General features: G+C 37.0%; 1 protein-coding gene across 1 annotated transcript in view; it reads right to left on the bottom strand.

Annotated features, from left to right (window-relative positions):
- LOC130923322 (collagen alpha-1(XIX) chain-like) overlaps positions 1–16,989 on the bottom strand; it is a 343,167-nt gene that overhangs the window by 28,264 nt on the left and 297,914 nt on the right. The window contains exons 47-50 of the mRNA XM_057848955.1: positions 14,642–14,686; positions 13,019–13,144; positions 6,772–6,838; positions 6,548–6,685 (exon numbers count right to left, since the gene is read on the bottom strand). Coding sequence (XP_057704938.1) covers positions 6,548–6,685; positions 6,772–6,838; positions 13,019–13,144; positions 14,642–14,686 — 376 coding nt within the window. The remainder of the gene's footprint in view (positions 1–6,547; positions 6,686–6,771; positions 6,839–13,018; positions 13,145–14,641; positions 14,687–16,989) is intronic.

Here is a 16,989-nt window from a genome sequence, read left to right as displayed (position 1 = left end):
CACAGCTTTCAGGCCATTTAGTGTAAAACTGGAAATGCTGCATTTATTTGTGTGAAATGTTCAATTTAAAAGACATGTTGTTTATACATTTTTTGAAACACTAGCTATTGTTACTGTATTGTGCTTGTTTGCTCTGTAAATTGGCAGTTAATTTTGGGTAATATGCCAAACAGTACTTGAGCCACATTGTTAGTCTGAGGCACTTTAATATGTTAAAACTCTTTGCTGTATAATACAGACAATTTATTTTATTTTTTATTTTATACGATCTAAGTTGTTAAATAAAATTTTAAAACTCTTTTTGGTTGAGTATTAATTCATTTACATATCATACATTTCATCTTAAAACAAATTTTAAGTCAATTATAGTATTTTCCTAGATTTTTTTTTTTTTTCCCGAAAAGCAACTTTATTCATCCCGAGGGAAATGTGATTAATCATGATTAATCACACAGTTGACATATGATTAAGTAGATTAAATTTTTTAACGGCACTAATTTATACTAAAACAATGTATGGATGTTAAATAAAATAAATAATTTGGATAAAACAGAGAAAACGCTGTGAAAGTCTGCACACGTGAATGCAGTGGCCTCGCTCTCTTTTCAATCTTCCCCTCCGCGAGCATCCTGGTATTTCCTTTTCGATACGGAGCAGCTATAGGAGTGAAAAACAAACTAAACACAGGGGAATTGAAAAGCAAACAACTGCGGTAGGAGTGGGATATGGAAAGGATTCAAATTGATTGTTGAAGATACGGAAACCTGTGTCGGCTTTGCTGAATGTAAACGAATGTGGCGCTTTGATCTCATACGAGAAATATATTTAACAAACTTTTCCAGCGTTATTTCGTTGTGTAAATACATTTATAATGATCATAAAAATATGTAGACTATTTACATTGAGAAAACTTTTTTTTCTCTGCCAACTCAAGGAGATTAAAATAATAGTAATAATGTCAAATCCACTATCCACCTGTTAGAACAGACACGCACATATAAAAGATATAAATGTTTATTGAATATCCATCTTACAGTCTTGTTTAACTGGGAGAATTCCTTACAAAAGACAGGCTTGAATTTGTTATCATTATGAATACATGCACCGGCATTGTCACAAACGTGATCACACAAAACGCAACCACGCATCGCATCCCCGCATTTCCTTCTTCTCCTGAGTCCTCACAAATAAAACATAAAATTTCTTTATTTTTTTTTCGGGCTCGTGCCTACAAATAAAACATAAAATTTTGGGTGTTTTCGGGCACGAGCAAGCAAATCAAGTTAATTGATTGGGCTCGCGCCGCATCAGGCTTTAATAGCCTCCGGGCCGGTTGGGCCGGGCTGGATTTTCTTAGGCCCGATCTAACTTCTAGGGTCATGTAATGTTAGCATACCGTACACCTATTGAGCCTGTTGTTCTCTATTGTATGTTAAACTGCCTTCCAAAATGACATGTCTGTTCTTGGTGCTGGATTCTTTCAAATAAATTTCCCCCCAAAAATGCCACTTATACTCCGGTGTGAATGATCTATGGTTTTTTTTTTCCTTTTCACTGCGCATTTTTTGGCTGGTGCGACTTATACTCAGGTGCAACGTATAGTCCGAAAAATACGGTACATATACAGTGGTATGAAAAAGTATCTGAACCTTTTGGAATTTCTCACATTTTTCATAAAATCACCATCAAATGTGATCTGATCTTTGTCAAAATAACACAGATTAAAAAACGGTGTCTGCTTCAATTAAAACCACCTAACATTTATAGGTTTTCATATTTTAATAAAGATAGTATGCAAACAATGACAGAAGGGGGCAGTGCTTAATTTGTAAATCATAAGGTGCCGGAACGCAAAGTACAGCGCAGGGATGACGAGACGGACACAACTCCTAGAACATATGCAGAAAATTGTGCTGAAAACAGCAAATGCCCGCTTACCATGCTGTGGGATTTACAATCCTTAATTTCAGATAATACCAATGGTATAAATGTTATGACAACAATTTACAATTATTTAGGCTATACTCTGCACAGCACGGGCAATTGCCCACATAACCTCAAGTGGGACTTACAGTACACAGTCAGCAATTAGTTTCTCAACAGGTCTAACTTGTAAAACATTAGAAAAAAAATAGAGAATACAATACATAACAAAAACCCATTCTTTTGCGAGTTTCAACAACCCCGTCTTCTCTGGCCCCAAAGGTCCCACCGCCTTACAAATTGTGCAGCCCACACCCGAATTTCCCATAAGGGTACTGACCAGTTGCTAAGGTTGTTGGTGGTGCACCTGGCTGACTGCTGGCGTTGTAACTGGCCCACACTCCGGGTGGCGCTGAACCTCACCAGCTGCTTCCACAGTAGCAACCTCTAGCCCCTGGCTTGGCTTGCTGTCCGTGAACCTGGCTAGCTGCTGCGGCGCGAGCCTCATGCTGCACCTGGTTCTGCCCATTAGCATGATCGCTGCAGATGCCCTCATCGCCGTTTGTGGCTTTTCTGACTCGTTTTCATCCATTGTCCTTCTTTTTGAAAAAAGAGCGTCAATGCAACTGTCTTTTTGGCATGTTGAAATACCGTTTGATCCTGGCTGCTTGCTCCCCAGATGCCACAAATTTCCAAAGGGTCAGGGGCGTGACTTGTTGGTCCAGCTTTTTAGTGCATCAACAAATCTACGACTCTTTCAAATGACGTTCAAATTTTATAAACAACAGAGCGAAAAGGAGAGTTGCGCTGGAGCGCGTGTTGACTGGCTGATTGTCCCCCGCTTGTTTTTGTTTAGTTAATGAAAGTCTCCATGCAACAGCCATCTGAAGCATCTCTGTGTTATTATACACTACACCACCTCCCCGAAAGAAGAACCGGACATAGGAGCGACGACGAACAAGCCACGGAAATCGCTGTTCCACATATTATTATTATTTTCTATACACGAGAGGTGGCGGATCTGCCCAAATAAGTCCTGTAACCTAGGGAGACCAAAATCAATAGGTGCCGGATCTTGTTCCGCAAGATCCGGAACAAATTAACCCCTAGAAGGGGGGGAGTTGGCATAAGAAAGTGAACCATCACATCAAATATTTTGTGGCCCCCCATTTGGCAGCAATAACTTCAACCAGACACTTCCTGTAGCTGCAGAACAGTCTGGCACATTGATCAGGATTAATCTTGGCCCATTTTTCTCTACAAAACTGCTGTAGAACAGTATGATTCCTAGGATGCCTGGCATGAATGGCTGTCTTTAGGTCATGCCACAGCATCTCAATGGGGTTCAATTCTGGACTTTGACTTGCCCACTCCAGAAAGTGTATTTTGTTCTTCTGAAACCATTCCAACGTTGATTTACTTCTGTGTTTTGGATGATTGTTTACTTGCAGCATCCATCATCTTTTTGGCTTCAAGTATCTGACAGATGGAAGTTTTTGAATTCATTCTTCCATTCATGATTTCAAGTTGTCCAGGCCGAGGCAGAAAACAGCCCCAAAACATGATGCTTCACGGTGGGGATGAGGTGTTGATGGCGAGCTGTTCCATTTTTCCTCCACACATTATGTTGGATGTTACTCTCAAACTATTCAACTTTGGTTTCATAAGTCCGCAAAATATTTTGCCATAACTTCTGTGGAGTGTCCAAGTGCCTTTTTGTGAACATTAAACAAGCAAAAATGTTTTTCTAGACAGCAGTGGCTTCCTTTGTGGAGTCCTCCAATGAACACTATTCTTGGCCATAGTTTTACATATAGTTGATGTGTGCACAGAGATATTGGACTGTGCCAGTGATTTCTGTAAGTCTTTAGACACTCTAGGGTTGTTCTTTTTTACCTCTCTGAGTATTCTGCACTGAACTCTTGGCGTCATCTTTGGTGGACGGCCACTCCTTGGGAGAAAAGGAACAGTGCCAAACTCTCTCCATTTGTAGACAACTTCACTGACTGTCGATTGATGAACATCCAGATTTTTATAGATGGTTATGTATCCTTTCCCAGCTTTATACAAATCAGCAATCCTTGATCGCAGGTCTTGGGACAGCTCTTTTGACCGAGCCATGATGCACATCAGACAATGCTTCTCATCCAGACATTTCTTATCAGGGGTGTGGTTTATAGTGGGCAGGGCAGCTTTAAACAACTCATCAATGATTGGGCACACACCTGACTTAAAATGTTTGGGAAAAATTGGTTTCAATTGCTCTTTAAGTCTCCCTAGGCAGAGAGTTCACTTATTTTTTCCCCCCTTCGGTAATTGTTTGCATGCTATCCTCATTAAAATATTCAAACCTATAAATGTTTGGGTGGTTTTAGTTAGAGCAGACACTGCATTTTCATCTGTGTGATTTTGACAAACATCAGATCACATTTGATAGTGATTTTATACAGAAATGTGAGAAATTCCAAAAGATTCAGACACTTTTTAATACCACTGTAAGACATGTTTTTTCCCTTTTTCCCCCCAAATATATATAAAAAATTGAATTATTATTAAAAGGTTTTTATGAAATTCAAATTTATTAATTACGATAAGTTTTAAACATGTTACTGTCCCACCAAATTATTTTTAAACAAGACTAAAGTAGTAGAAAAATGCTTGGCTTTATTAAATGCTTTATTGAGTGAGTCCACTCACTCCACTCTACTGCTCACTTACACACAATGAGTTGCCACAGCAACTGTTTAATAAGTTAAACGGTGATTGACAGATGCAGTGCTTTGAACCTTTGGCTTACAAGAATCTGTGGAAAGCTAAATCCCAAACATCTTTCAACATTGTTAACTTTCAAAAGCAACTCCAGTGCACGGCCTAGTGAACAAAGAGCAGGGAGAGGCGGGGAGGAAGCAAAAGTGAGACTACGCGATCGGCTCCGGATAGTTAATCTGTTCATTTATTTTTTTAATTGAAAAAAAAAATTGCGATGGACTGCGAGGGATCACTTTATATCATATATATATACACAGTGGTACCTCGACATGCGATCGCATCGACACAAGATCCTTTCAACATCCGATGTAAAATTTGACTCGCCATTTGTCTCGACATACAGTACAGGCCAAAGGTTTGGACAAACATTCAATGTAACACAAATGAAGGTCCCAGCTCCATTAATAAAGCAATATTTTCCGCTAATCAACCCTGAAAAGGTATACCTGTGAAGTCAAAAACCATTTTAGGTGAATCCCTCCTGAAGCTCATCAAGGGAATGGCAAGAGTGTGCAAAAAAGTAATCACAGCAAATGGTGGCTACTTTAAATATACTAGAATATTATACATGTTTTTAGTTATTTCACCTTTTTTTTTTGTTAAGTAGTCTACATAATTCCACATGTGTTCATTCATAGTTTTATTACATTCAGTGACAATTTACAATGTAAATAGTCATGAAAATAAAGAAAACACATGAATCACTTGATGAGCTTCAACAGGGATTGAACAGGGATTTATTGCTTCATCAATGGGGTTGGAAACTTCATTTGTGTTGCATTGAATGAGGTGTTTCCAAACCTTTGGCCTGTACTTTATATATTTAAATGAATAAATAAATAATAACATTGTAAATTAATATGAAGCTAACAAAACAAAATTCAAATGAATTAAAACAAATACACAGTGGTTGTGGCCCCAAAAACACTCGAAAGTTGATAAATTATAAACAAAATACGTAGCAGTAAGTACGAAAGTCGTTTTTAAAAATTTGGCTTTTTGTGTTTAATTAAAAATAAGAATAAACATTTTAACTACATAAGGAGAATTGAAGTTTCATCTTTTTGAAATTATTTAAAAATAAAATAAATAATAACATTCACTGTTTTTTAAGTTTACAAATAAATGTCAGAAATGGCAGTGAATGCTCATGTTTCAGTCCCATTGAGGGCACTAGACGTCCAATCTATTTTGATTGGGAGGGATGGCAGTGCAAACATCCCAGTCAAAATGGATTGGATGTCTAGCCAATTTGTAAATAAGTGCCCTGTAAAGGGTCAATGTTTGGAGAAATGATGAGAATATACAAAAACAAAAAACAAAACAAACAAACAAAAAATACAAATTCCTAATGATTTTAAGAATTCTTACTGTGCCACTGATAAGATTGGGTCTAATTTAAGTACTCTTGGTGTGCACATCGAAATTTTTGCTCCACCTCCACCACTCAGACGCTACGAGCTTCAGCAATGGCTCTTGCATGAAAATTGGTACAGTGTCAAAACTTATTCACCCCATGTTAGTGAGCAGCAGAACTTATTCAATGTTTTGAAAGCATCATTAAAAACTGCAGTACAAATCAAAAATTCACTTTAATCCAAAACATATCCAAACAAACAGTGTATTATTATTATAATTATTTGTAAAGCCTTGTTTTTTTTTCTCCATATAATGCACAACCTTGTCTTACTCATTAAATGTGTTATAAAACTATAAAAAGGGATAGCAGAAAGCAAATTTGTAGAATATTAGCCATGTTTCAGCATGTAGCTCACACAGTCAGTGTTAAGCAATGTTACATATGATTGATGTAATGAAATAGGGTGTGGTGCACCTTGATTAACTGTGCTCATACCTTGAGGACCAGGAGAACCAGGCTCTCCTGGTGAGCCTGGCAAACCGTCCTTGCCTGGTAGACCTGGAGGACCTTGGACATGTGAGGCTAAAATGCCTGCTGGCAACTTCTGTAGCAGGGCAGCGCTAGACAACTTTTCTATAAGACAAGACACACCAAATCTCACAATGAAAAGGATAAGATCCACATTTTTAGGGAGATATTGTATTTGGATTCTTCTGTACCTTCAAAGATTCTTAAAATTTCAGTCCTGATGAACATTTTGACTTCTTCCATGAAGTTTGGGTCACCCTGTGGACCAAGATTTTGTGTTCAAATCTTCATTATATGCTAGCAATTCAGTGATCAAATGGTTTTACTTTTAGTTCTTGAAAGGTATGGACAGCAATGTCAAAACAAACTTTATTCACACAGAGCAGCAAAAAATCTTATAGATGTCATGTTGACGATAATTATTGCTATTGACCGAAATAAGCAAAAACTACAGTAGATGTCCTCTTGGGTACAAAGTACAATAAAAGTGCATTGGTCTACCATTGGTGAATTAATAGAACACTGATACTAAAAATATCCTCTGGTTTAGATAGAAAAGTATTCCACTCCCTACAACCTGCAATTTTTTAGTCAATATAATACTGTTTGTATGTAATAAAATGATCACTCCTTTCAGCAATAGTCATCATGTAAACAGCCTTGTACCCTACAATAAATGTTCACTGCACAATATGGGACAATTGGAAAGGGCAGTTCTCCACCACCCTAGTAATGCCGGTATCTGTCAGCTAAACATGTAATTCAATAGATACCACTGCATTTATGCTGTGCGTTTTACCATTTCTCCGACAGAAAATACATACCTTAAAAGGGTGACGTTATGTATGGTCACATTTATTTTCCTTTTTTGTGACTTTTGTTCTGACATTCACTTGAGTCACAGGTAAAGATGCAGAACTATGATCATAATCTGAGGTTTTCTATTGTCTCCGTGAACCATTGTTCGCTGTTACTATTGTCCCTTATAATATTACGGCTGCTTATTGTGTGCTCAGTGCATGATTTTCTTAACTCACTGCCTGCAAATGACAACGATAGATGTCCAATTAATATATACTGAGAGGGTTAGCTGTGAATGCTTATCTTCCAGTCAATAATGGATTGGATGTCTATCGCCGTTGATAGTAGCCAGTGAGTTCAAATTGCACAGTACAGTTCAGTGAGTGGCGCTCCTCGCCTACATGCTGCCCTGGGCGACAAGATGCTTGGGCGCCTCCCCCCCCCCCAAAAAAAAAAAAAAAAAAAAAAAAAAAAATCACACAAAACCAAAAATGGTTGACTCACAAAACACAGCGCATGAAGTATACTTTGCACAACCCAACAACCAAAACACAGTGTTTGCTAAGAATGTTACATTTATTAACACTAGTATCAAACCAGTTTAAAGTGCACAACAATAAATATGCGCAAAAGACTATTAATTTAACATCACAAATATTAATAAAAATAATTAAATGTTGTAGAAATAGATGGATATATACATTCAACATACTGTACATAAGTACTGTATTTGTTTATTATAACAATAAATCCACAAGATGGCATTAACATTATTACCATTCTTTCTGTTAAAGGGATCCACGGATAGAAAGACTTGTAGTTTTTAAAAGATAAATGTTAGTACAATTTACACTAGTAATTTTTTATATTAAAACCCCTCTTAATGTTTTCGTTTTTAAAAAAATTGAAAAATGTTCAATCAAAAAATAAAATACTAGCTCGTCATTGTTGACGTCGCCGAGCGGTGACATCACATGGGCTCCCTGCCATTCTTCCACAGTGTCTTTAACTACGTAAGGTAGTGGGTGAAATACACCACAAGGTGTCAATGGCGAGTTTTAAATTACTTCAAAAACCAATGAGGGTGTTTTGTCCCTCGACTGACACCGTAGTTCCCTGTTTACTGGGTCCATCCATTCCATTGTACTTCACGGTCATTTGAGTGCTGGCTTCACAACGTATGAGACCTATGATAGTTTTTATATTGTGACTAAATATTGCCATCCAGTGTTGCTATTTTTGTGAACATTATATTTTTTGAGAGATAGGAATATTATTTTTGTTGTGCTTTCACTAAATGATACTTATGTTTGTCGGGAAGGAGTTGCCACAGCTTATGCCAATAAATGGCGCGGTCCAATGAACGCCTGTGGCCACTTGCCTTCCTCTGCCTATTAGTTCTCAATGTGCAAAAAACGGCATCATTGTAATCTTTTTGAGGCAATGCATGAGCGGGTCATTCCGCGCATGCGTTAAATGCGTCAAATATTTTAACGTGATTAATTTGAAAAAATAATTACCGCCCTTTAACGCGATAAATTTGACAGCACTAATACAGACACATGGTCAACATTCACATACCTCTTAATGTGTTGAGCTGAATAAACATTAAACCACATCATTTTGACAACTAGCTAACGATAGCTCCAACATATTCATAGTTAGTTCGAGTAGGTGATTAATGTATTTCCTGTTGTTGTTTGTGCTTTTTCTGTCTCTCTTCCCCTATTTTCTTTTGTTCTCCCATAACCCTTTCCTGTTTGCTGCTTTGTCTTAATAAACGAGGTACGTTGAATGATCACAAGAGCTGGGAATCTTTGGGCACCTAACAATTCGATTACGGTTATGATTCAGAGGCCTCAATTCGATTATAAAATGATTATTGATGCACCCCCCTCCTTTTTAAAAAAAAAAATTTTTTTTTTTTTTTTTAATGTTTTGTACATTAGTTCCAAAATCGTTCAAAAATCCTCTCAGGCTAAACCAAACTACCATTTCAGTATCAAGTTAACACATAACAGTAAACAAATATACAAAAATAACAGTAAATAAAATATTCCAGTCCCCACTCTGTATCAGCAGCTTTAAACTACATTCAATTAATTTAATGTTGTGAATCAACCGTTACAGTTGTTAAAATTGCTCCCGTTATTCCATAATTTCCCTTCTGTCTACTTTTGACATGTCAAAGTTTTAAAACTGTTCCATCATTTAAAGATAGATTCAAGACAAGATTTTGCCGATTTAGGAGTATTTTAGATGAAAAGTCAATTAGGTTCGCTACAAAAGAGCCTTCTAGAGAAGTCTACTGCTTTAAGATGGCGGCTGTTTACTAACGCCGGCAAGTCTGTCATTTCGCATCTCTGTTCACAAATACATGTTCTAACGCCACCGTCGTCTGTCATTTTGCATCTAGTTCTACATATATATGATATTTACTACAGCCGTATGTTTGTAGCAACTAGCAACTGGGCGTTGTTTGTAGCGGCTGTCGGCCGCATTCAGGTATGATTGTTTTTATATCTAGCGGTATGAGTTGAACATGATATTTACTCTCGGTCCGTTCCTCATTGCGTCCCAAAGACCGTGCCTACTGTGTTTTACTTCCGCTTTACCTGGTATAATTCAATAATGGGAATTTGGATGTTTGTGAATCGTTCTCGAATCTTCCACGGCCGAATCGCGAATAATCTAAGAATTGGAAATTTCGCATGCCTCTAATGATCACAATGGATGTATGTCATACTCCTATGTGATACATTAAAACTGTTCAGATCAATCGAACACTCAGATCTCCATTTTCCGTGTAAAGCAGCTGAACAGGATCGGTTAAAAAAAAAAAAAAAGAACTGGAAATAAAAACGAGCAGTTTCCAAGATAAAAGTGACACTCTAAATAGAAAGTTAATTAAACGGCTAAACAATTAAACGACTCTAAGAATTCTTCACAGAAAGAATACATGTGCATTATATAACTTGGTCAAATATTCACGAAGAAAAAAAGATTCTTTGCACATTAAAAATCCATGTCAACTCTAGGTGAGTGACACATTTAACTGATCCAAACCTCGCTTCCGCCTCGTGCAGAGTGCGTCATTGCAACGCTAGGAGCGCCAATTGTAATAGTATACAATCATTCGAGTGAACCTCGCGTGCATGCGCCCCTAGCAATTTGTCGCACTGGGCAACTGCCCAACCCGACCCTGCTGGGAACCACCATTGAGTTCAATTACTTTGCATCATAAACATCATTAGTTAATTGAACATAGCTCTCCACTGCAAGTTACAGCATGCTATAATCTATAACAGGTGGAATTGACAGAGGCAGGATGAATATAACTGCTAGTGCTCTATCAGTTATTAAACAAATGATAACGAACTATAGTAATCAAGAGCACGTAATTTGCACACCCTCTGGTAGCCTCAATGTAAACTAACTGTATACCCCAGTGGCTGATTAATTGGCAGGAAATAACCACACAATTCTTGCACTGACATACGGTCACTTTCAATCAATCAATAAGAAATTTTAGCGGTTCACGTTAAAACACAATCATAGTTATGGTATACAACATGTGAATGATGAACTATAGACTTCATAATTATATTGACGGGACAGATTCCCCAGACACTGCGGCACACCTTCACATGCAGCAACCCAATGCCAGATTTACGTGTAGGTTGAAAAAGTACGAAAGCTGTACCGCATACAAACAGGAAGGATTGTCTCAGGATTTGTTCGAGGATTCAATAATTATTGATTATTAATTATTACAGTAATTATTCTATTTTTCGTACCATGCATGCATTTTGAAACGTTGTGAAAAAATCATTGGGAGAAATTAGAAGCTACAGCATTGGCGTTATACTTCGAAATATTTAGGTAAAATAAATGCTAACTGCCTGTTTTTTTTTTGCTTTTAAACAAGAATTGAGACGTCCATATCTATAAAGAATTCAGGGATTTAAGCATCTATTCACAATAATTTCAACGTAAAAAGCTATTTGTGGTGGTAAGGCGGCGCGCAATATAGACAAGCATCACGTTGGACATGTTTAACTCATTTGCTCCCAAAAACGTATAAATGCGTTCTATTTTTAATTGTTTCAGTGTCCCAAAGATATATTTATACGTCTTTTATGTTTTTTTTTTTTTTCATAAAAGTAGGGCTGTCAAAATTATCTCGTTAACGGGCGGTAATTAATTTTTTTAATTAATCACGTTAAAATATTTGACACAATTAAAGCACATGCCGTGCTCAAACAGATTAAAATGACAGCACAGTGTGATGTCCACTTGTTACTTGTGTTTTTTGTCGCCCTCTGCTCGCGCTGTGGTGTGACTGATTTTATGGGTTTCAGCACCATGAGAATTGTGTAATTATTGACATCAACAATGGCAAGCTACTAGTTTATTTTTTGATTGAAAATTTTACAAGTTTTATTAAAACGAAAAAATTAAGATAGGTTTTAATATAAAATTTCTATAACTTGAACTAACTTTATCTTTTAAGACCTACGAGTCTTTCTATCCATGGATCGCTTTAACAGAATGTTAATGTTAATGCTATCTTGTTGATTTATTGTTATAATAAACAAATGCAGTACTTATGTACAGTATGTTGAATGTATATATCCGTCTTGTGTCTTATCTTTCAATTCCAACAATAATTTACAGAAAAATATGGCATATTTTATAGATGGTTTGAATTGCGATTAATTACGATTAATAAATTTTTAAACTGTGATTAAGGCGACTAAACATTTTAATCCCTACATAAAAGACATCTCTGGGTCCTGATTCAACTGAGCTCCAAAGCACAAAGCTGAAAATCAATTTTAAAGCAATACAACTGGCCACTGGAGGGCAGTAGCGCATTTGGTAAGACCCGCAACCCGATTCAACGAACAACGAACGGCCAGGCAGCACGGTCAGAGCGCTGGCAGAATGATGCCAGGCGGCGGACGACCGAGCAGAACAACCGAGAGGACGCCCGGGATGCCAGGCGCTGGATGACCGAGCAGAACGACTGGGACCACCAGTGCAGCGGGCTCGCCGGGCAGACCCCACACACACTCAAAAAAATCCATCTTTATGAGACTGGCAATGATAAGGGAAAAGTTTATCCGGCTGATGCGGCGACAACAGCATCATCTCGGCGACAACAGCGTCATCTCTCAATTAGTTATGTGAAAAAAAACTGTTACTTTGCTATCAAAAGCTCTATTTGTGATAAGGCGGCGCCACAGTGGCTTATAGACTACCAACACATTTGACGTATTTAAGTAAAATAAATGCTAACTGCCTGTTTTTTTTGCTTTCAACCAAGAATCAAGACTGTTTTACGTCCATATCTATAAAGAATTCAGGGATTTAATTATTTACTCACAAGAATTTCACCGTAAAAATCTCTTTGTCTGTGTTTCCACTCAGTCAGCTTTGACAGAGATTGGCCCCCTGTGAATCGGCCCCGCGCCCCGTGTCCCGTCAATACATTATGAAGTCTATTAGTGAACCCAAGTGGCTAAAAATAATAATATATGCTAGCGCTGAAACTAACGTTTTTTTGTTTTTTTTTGAGGGCACAGCCCTTAAAACGAGGGGTTACCCTACCGAGAGTAGAAATGAATAACTTACCAACCGTCCCGGAGGGCCAGTATCTCCCTTTTGTCCTTGGGGTCCACTCGGGCCAGTCAGGCCACTTTCTCCTTGGCGTCCTCTTTCTCCCTGGACACCTCTCTCTCCAGGAATTCCGGGATCACCCTGCATTATTGAAATCCAAACATACAACCCATCATGCTGCACACATGATCTATCTCACTGTTGAAGTTATACATGGCTGTAGCTTAAAATAAATAGTAAAATACTAGTTGACCTATCGCCATTCCAGTCCACTGGCCGTTGAAAAGGTATTATCCAGTCCCAGGAATTGTTTTTGTGGTAAGATTCACGCTTGACTATGTAATCTAGCCTCAACTAATCTAACAGTTCTGTATTTGTGATGTTTTAAAGGGCTTCTTTATGCAATGCTTTTAAGTAAATTCTAAAAATGTAGGTCGAGGTTAATATTCTTGTGCAGTCATAGTCTGAATAAATCATTTTGTTTGCCACTGTCAACCTTATTAATAACGTATATATGAACACAAATCAACATTAGACATAAAGCACATTTAAAACAATGGTATCCAAAGTTCTTTTTACATCAGACATGCCCAAGGTCCGGCCAGGGGGCCAAATGCGGCCCGTGGTCAAATTTCATCCGGCCCCCAGCCTCTCTCATAAAATCAATAACGTCTGGCCCGTACACAGACTTAATAAATTGGTCAACAGTACTGCTACCAGCATATGAAGTAGCTTACACGCTAAATGCTACTCCTCATTTGCCCACTAAAAGGCAGCAGCACTCTAAGCAACATTACCCCATGTGACCCTTTACTCCAAATTTTCTAAAATGGTGAAAATCAACAAAACAAAGACAGTTGACTGCGACGGCCGACACTTCAAGGATAGGTGGAAATTGGACTATTTCTTCACTAAAATACACAACAACTGTGTCCGCGTCATTTGCAAAGAGAGAGTCGCTGTTTTTAAAGAGTTCAATGTGAGGCGATATACCAAACAAGACACGCTGACATGTACGACAAGATTACAGGGAATATATGTAGCGAGTAGTTGAAGCAACTTGAAGCTAGTTTAATTTCACAGCAGCAGTATTTCGCAAGAGCTCGAGAGTCAAAAAAGAATGCCACAAAGGCTATTTGCCAGATTGTTGAAATTATTAATTGAAAAAAATAATATAGCAAATGTGACACACAGAATGGCTTGCTAAAATTTGCTTGAATATATTGTACATAAAGGACGTCAGCCAAGGTCGGCCCCCCACATTATACCACACCAAATCCGGCCCCCTTTGCAAAAAGTTTGGACACCCCTGTTTTGCGCATTAAACAAAAAAAAAAAAAAACAACAACAACAACAAAAAAATACAACAACGGTGAAATGAAGTAAAAGGTGCTATAAAGCAAGACAACAATTAGAACAAAAGAGAATAAATGTGTCTTCTAAATGGATATAAAGAGTCAAAAGTAATTATTTGACATTGTTTATCTGAATAATATAACTGTCCATGGTGGGATATATTTTGAAATGTGTACAAGACCCAGAGAAGATGCATGTACAGGAGAACAAAAATGTGCCGTACAGAGCTGTAGTGCAGGATGCACCTTCCAATATGCAGTTGCAGGAAACTACAGTACTTACACGTTCACCTTTGGATCCTCTGTCCCCCAGTCTCCCTGGCGTTCCCTTCAAATCAGAAAAAAAAGCACATTGAATAAGGTACCAAAAATCATTGTGTTCGAAGTTTTCATATTACGAACATGCGTTACTCCAGAAAACACACAGGTTTAAAAACAAAACAAAACAAAACAAAACAAAACAAAACATGTTTTAGAACCTTATGCTTTAGATGCTTGTCATTAGCATTAATGAGAGTGAATAAGTGTTAATTAATAACATTAATATATGCTAATAAGTCTACATAAGGGTTCACAATGGCCTTAATATATGGCAATAAGACATTTTTAAAACTGAGTTCATCGGACGTAGGTTCGAGACTCAATAAAAACAAAAATATTAAATACTCGCTGCTTTTAACTTATGTGCGCAAGCACACTGGGCTTTGGTAGAACGTTTCTTGGGCTCGTTGCAATTTGAAAACACAGTACTGGAAACAAAATAAATTAAAAAAAAAATATATATATATATCTTTAATTCGTATTTTTTACTATTTAATTACAGAAATATGATCTGTAAACTATGCAAAATTTTATTGTTTATGAAAATACACCACAGGTCTGATGTATTATTAGAATAGTCATGTACAGGAGCCTTCCCATATAGCTTCTAAATCAACACCAAACTTTGCCATAATAATATCAGCCTAAAGCTATATAAATGATCTTTGATTAATTGATTATTTGATGTATTAAATAATTAAATAATATATATTTAATTCACTAATATGATTGCTTCATTGTAGTGCAATTAGTGTTTTGTGGTCATAACCAACTTGAAATACAGGTTTTGCACATGTATTGCCTTTAAGGTTCACTTCAACTGATTTTGAGAAAAATGTCCTTTTTGCTTGACAGCAACAGCAATAAACGACATTTTGTTTGGCTTCACTGTGGCAACAATTGTATTATTTTTTTATTTTCCCTCACTACCTTATGAAATTTAACGGTAATAAGTTTGTATTCATTCGAGATGTTTAAGTGTTGAAAGTAATTGCTTTCAATTATTACAGTAAATGTGTAGTTAATAATTAATGTGCCTCAATAAAGCCTTATTCTCACTTTAAAGCTCAGTTAACTGCCTCTTAAAGGCTTAATAATGCACTTTTATAGATTTATTAGACTTAATAAGGCATTGTTCTCACTTTGATCCAGTAGCTGCAAAAAGCTCAATTAACTGTTTATTCAAGGCTTAAGAATGTATTTATAAAGATTTGTTACTAATTATTGAGTGGTACAATTAAGAATATTCCATTTGTATTGAAACAAAAAATGAATTAGGATTGGATACAAACACACTGGATTGGTTAAGATTCTCTTAAGTGTCTTGTATGTTAAAATGACAATATTGAACGCAGTTTTTAAATGACTTATTGCCTGATAATAAGGCTATTATGAATCCTTTATGTGGACTTATAAACATATATTAATGTTCATAAGTACCATATAAAGGACTCATTATTCCCTCCATTATCAAATCTTTATTAACTCTTATTAATGCTTGTTACTAGGAACTTAATCCAACGCTTTACCCATGTTACCCAAGTTTAAATATATGATTAACAAATGTTTTTGTGTAGTGTATTAAAGAAATTAACAGGTCAAACTAGCCTTGCAAGCAAGATGGTACTTCCTGATTAATTGATTCATCACGCTGTACCCTTTTGCAAACCTCAACTGTCCAAACACTTCCCCGGTCATCTGAACCAATCAGAAAATAGAGGCGGGAGCAGTAGAAGTGACAAGGAAGCAAGTATCTGGTTGACTACAATATTGGAGTGGAAAGCAGTTCTTGTCGATAGTTCAATTTTGGAAGTTTTGTCAGAAATACACTTAATTTCCTCATTGAAAGAAGTAGAAAGAAAGTAACGAAAAGCTTTCCTTGACGGGAAATAATATTTTTGCTCTTCCACGAACGTCTGTGGCATAATGTGCATCGGTCGCCTTCTGATGGCAAGCCAATCTGGGGAAAGAGTTGGGAAATGCAGACGATACAAGGAGGCAACTCTGCTTGAAAACCTTGAGGGAATCCAAAGCGTTTTTTTGTAGATAGGTCAATTTTCCTGGTTTCGTCTGAAACACACTTAATTTCCTTTTTAAAATATGATCGAAGAGCGTCACTAAAAGTTTTTTTTGTTTTTTTTTTTTCCCACGGGAAACAAAATGTTTTCGTGAGTATGAAGAAAAGAGCCATCGTCTAATCAGCAGCTGTATATTCTTTGAAGATTCCTTCCATCATATGGTCTTGATTAGGGATGTACTGATCACATATTTTTACACCCAAGTCTGAGCCTGATTTTGAGAATCTGCCAA

The sequence above is a fragment of the Corythoichthys intestinalis genome, chromosome 10 (genome assembly GCF_030265065.1).
Source record: "Corythoichthys intestinalis isolate RoL2023-P3 chromosome 10, ASM3026506v1, whole genome shotgun sequence".
NCBI classification, from domain to species: domain Eukaryota; kingdom Metazoa; phylum Chordata; class Actinopteri; order Syngnathiformes; family Syngnathidae; genus Corythoichthys; species Corythoichthys intestinalis.
This window is presented reverse-complemented; position numbering and strand designations above follow the sequence as displayed.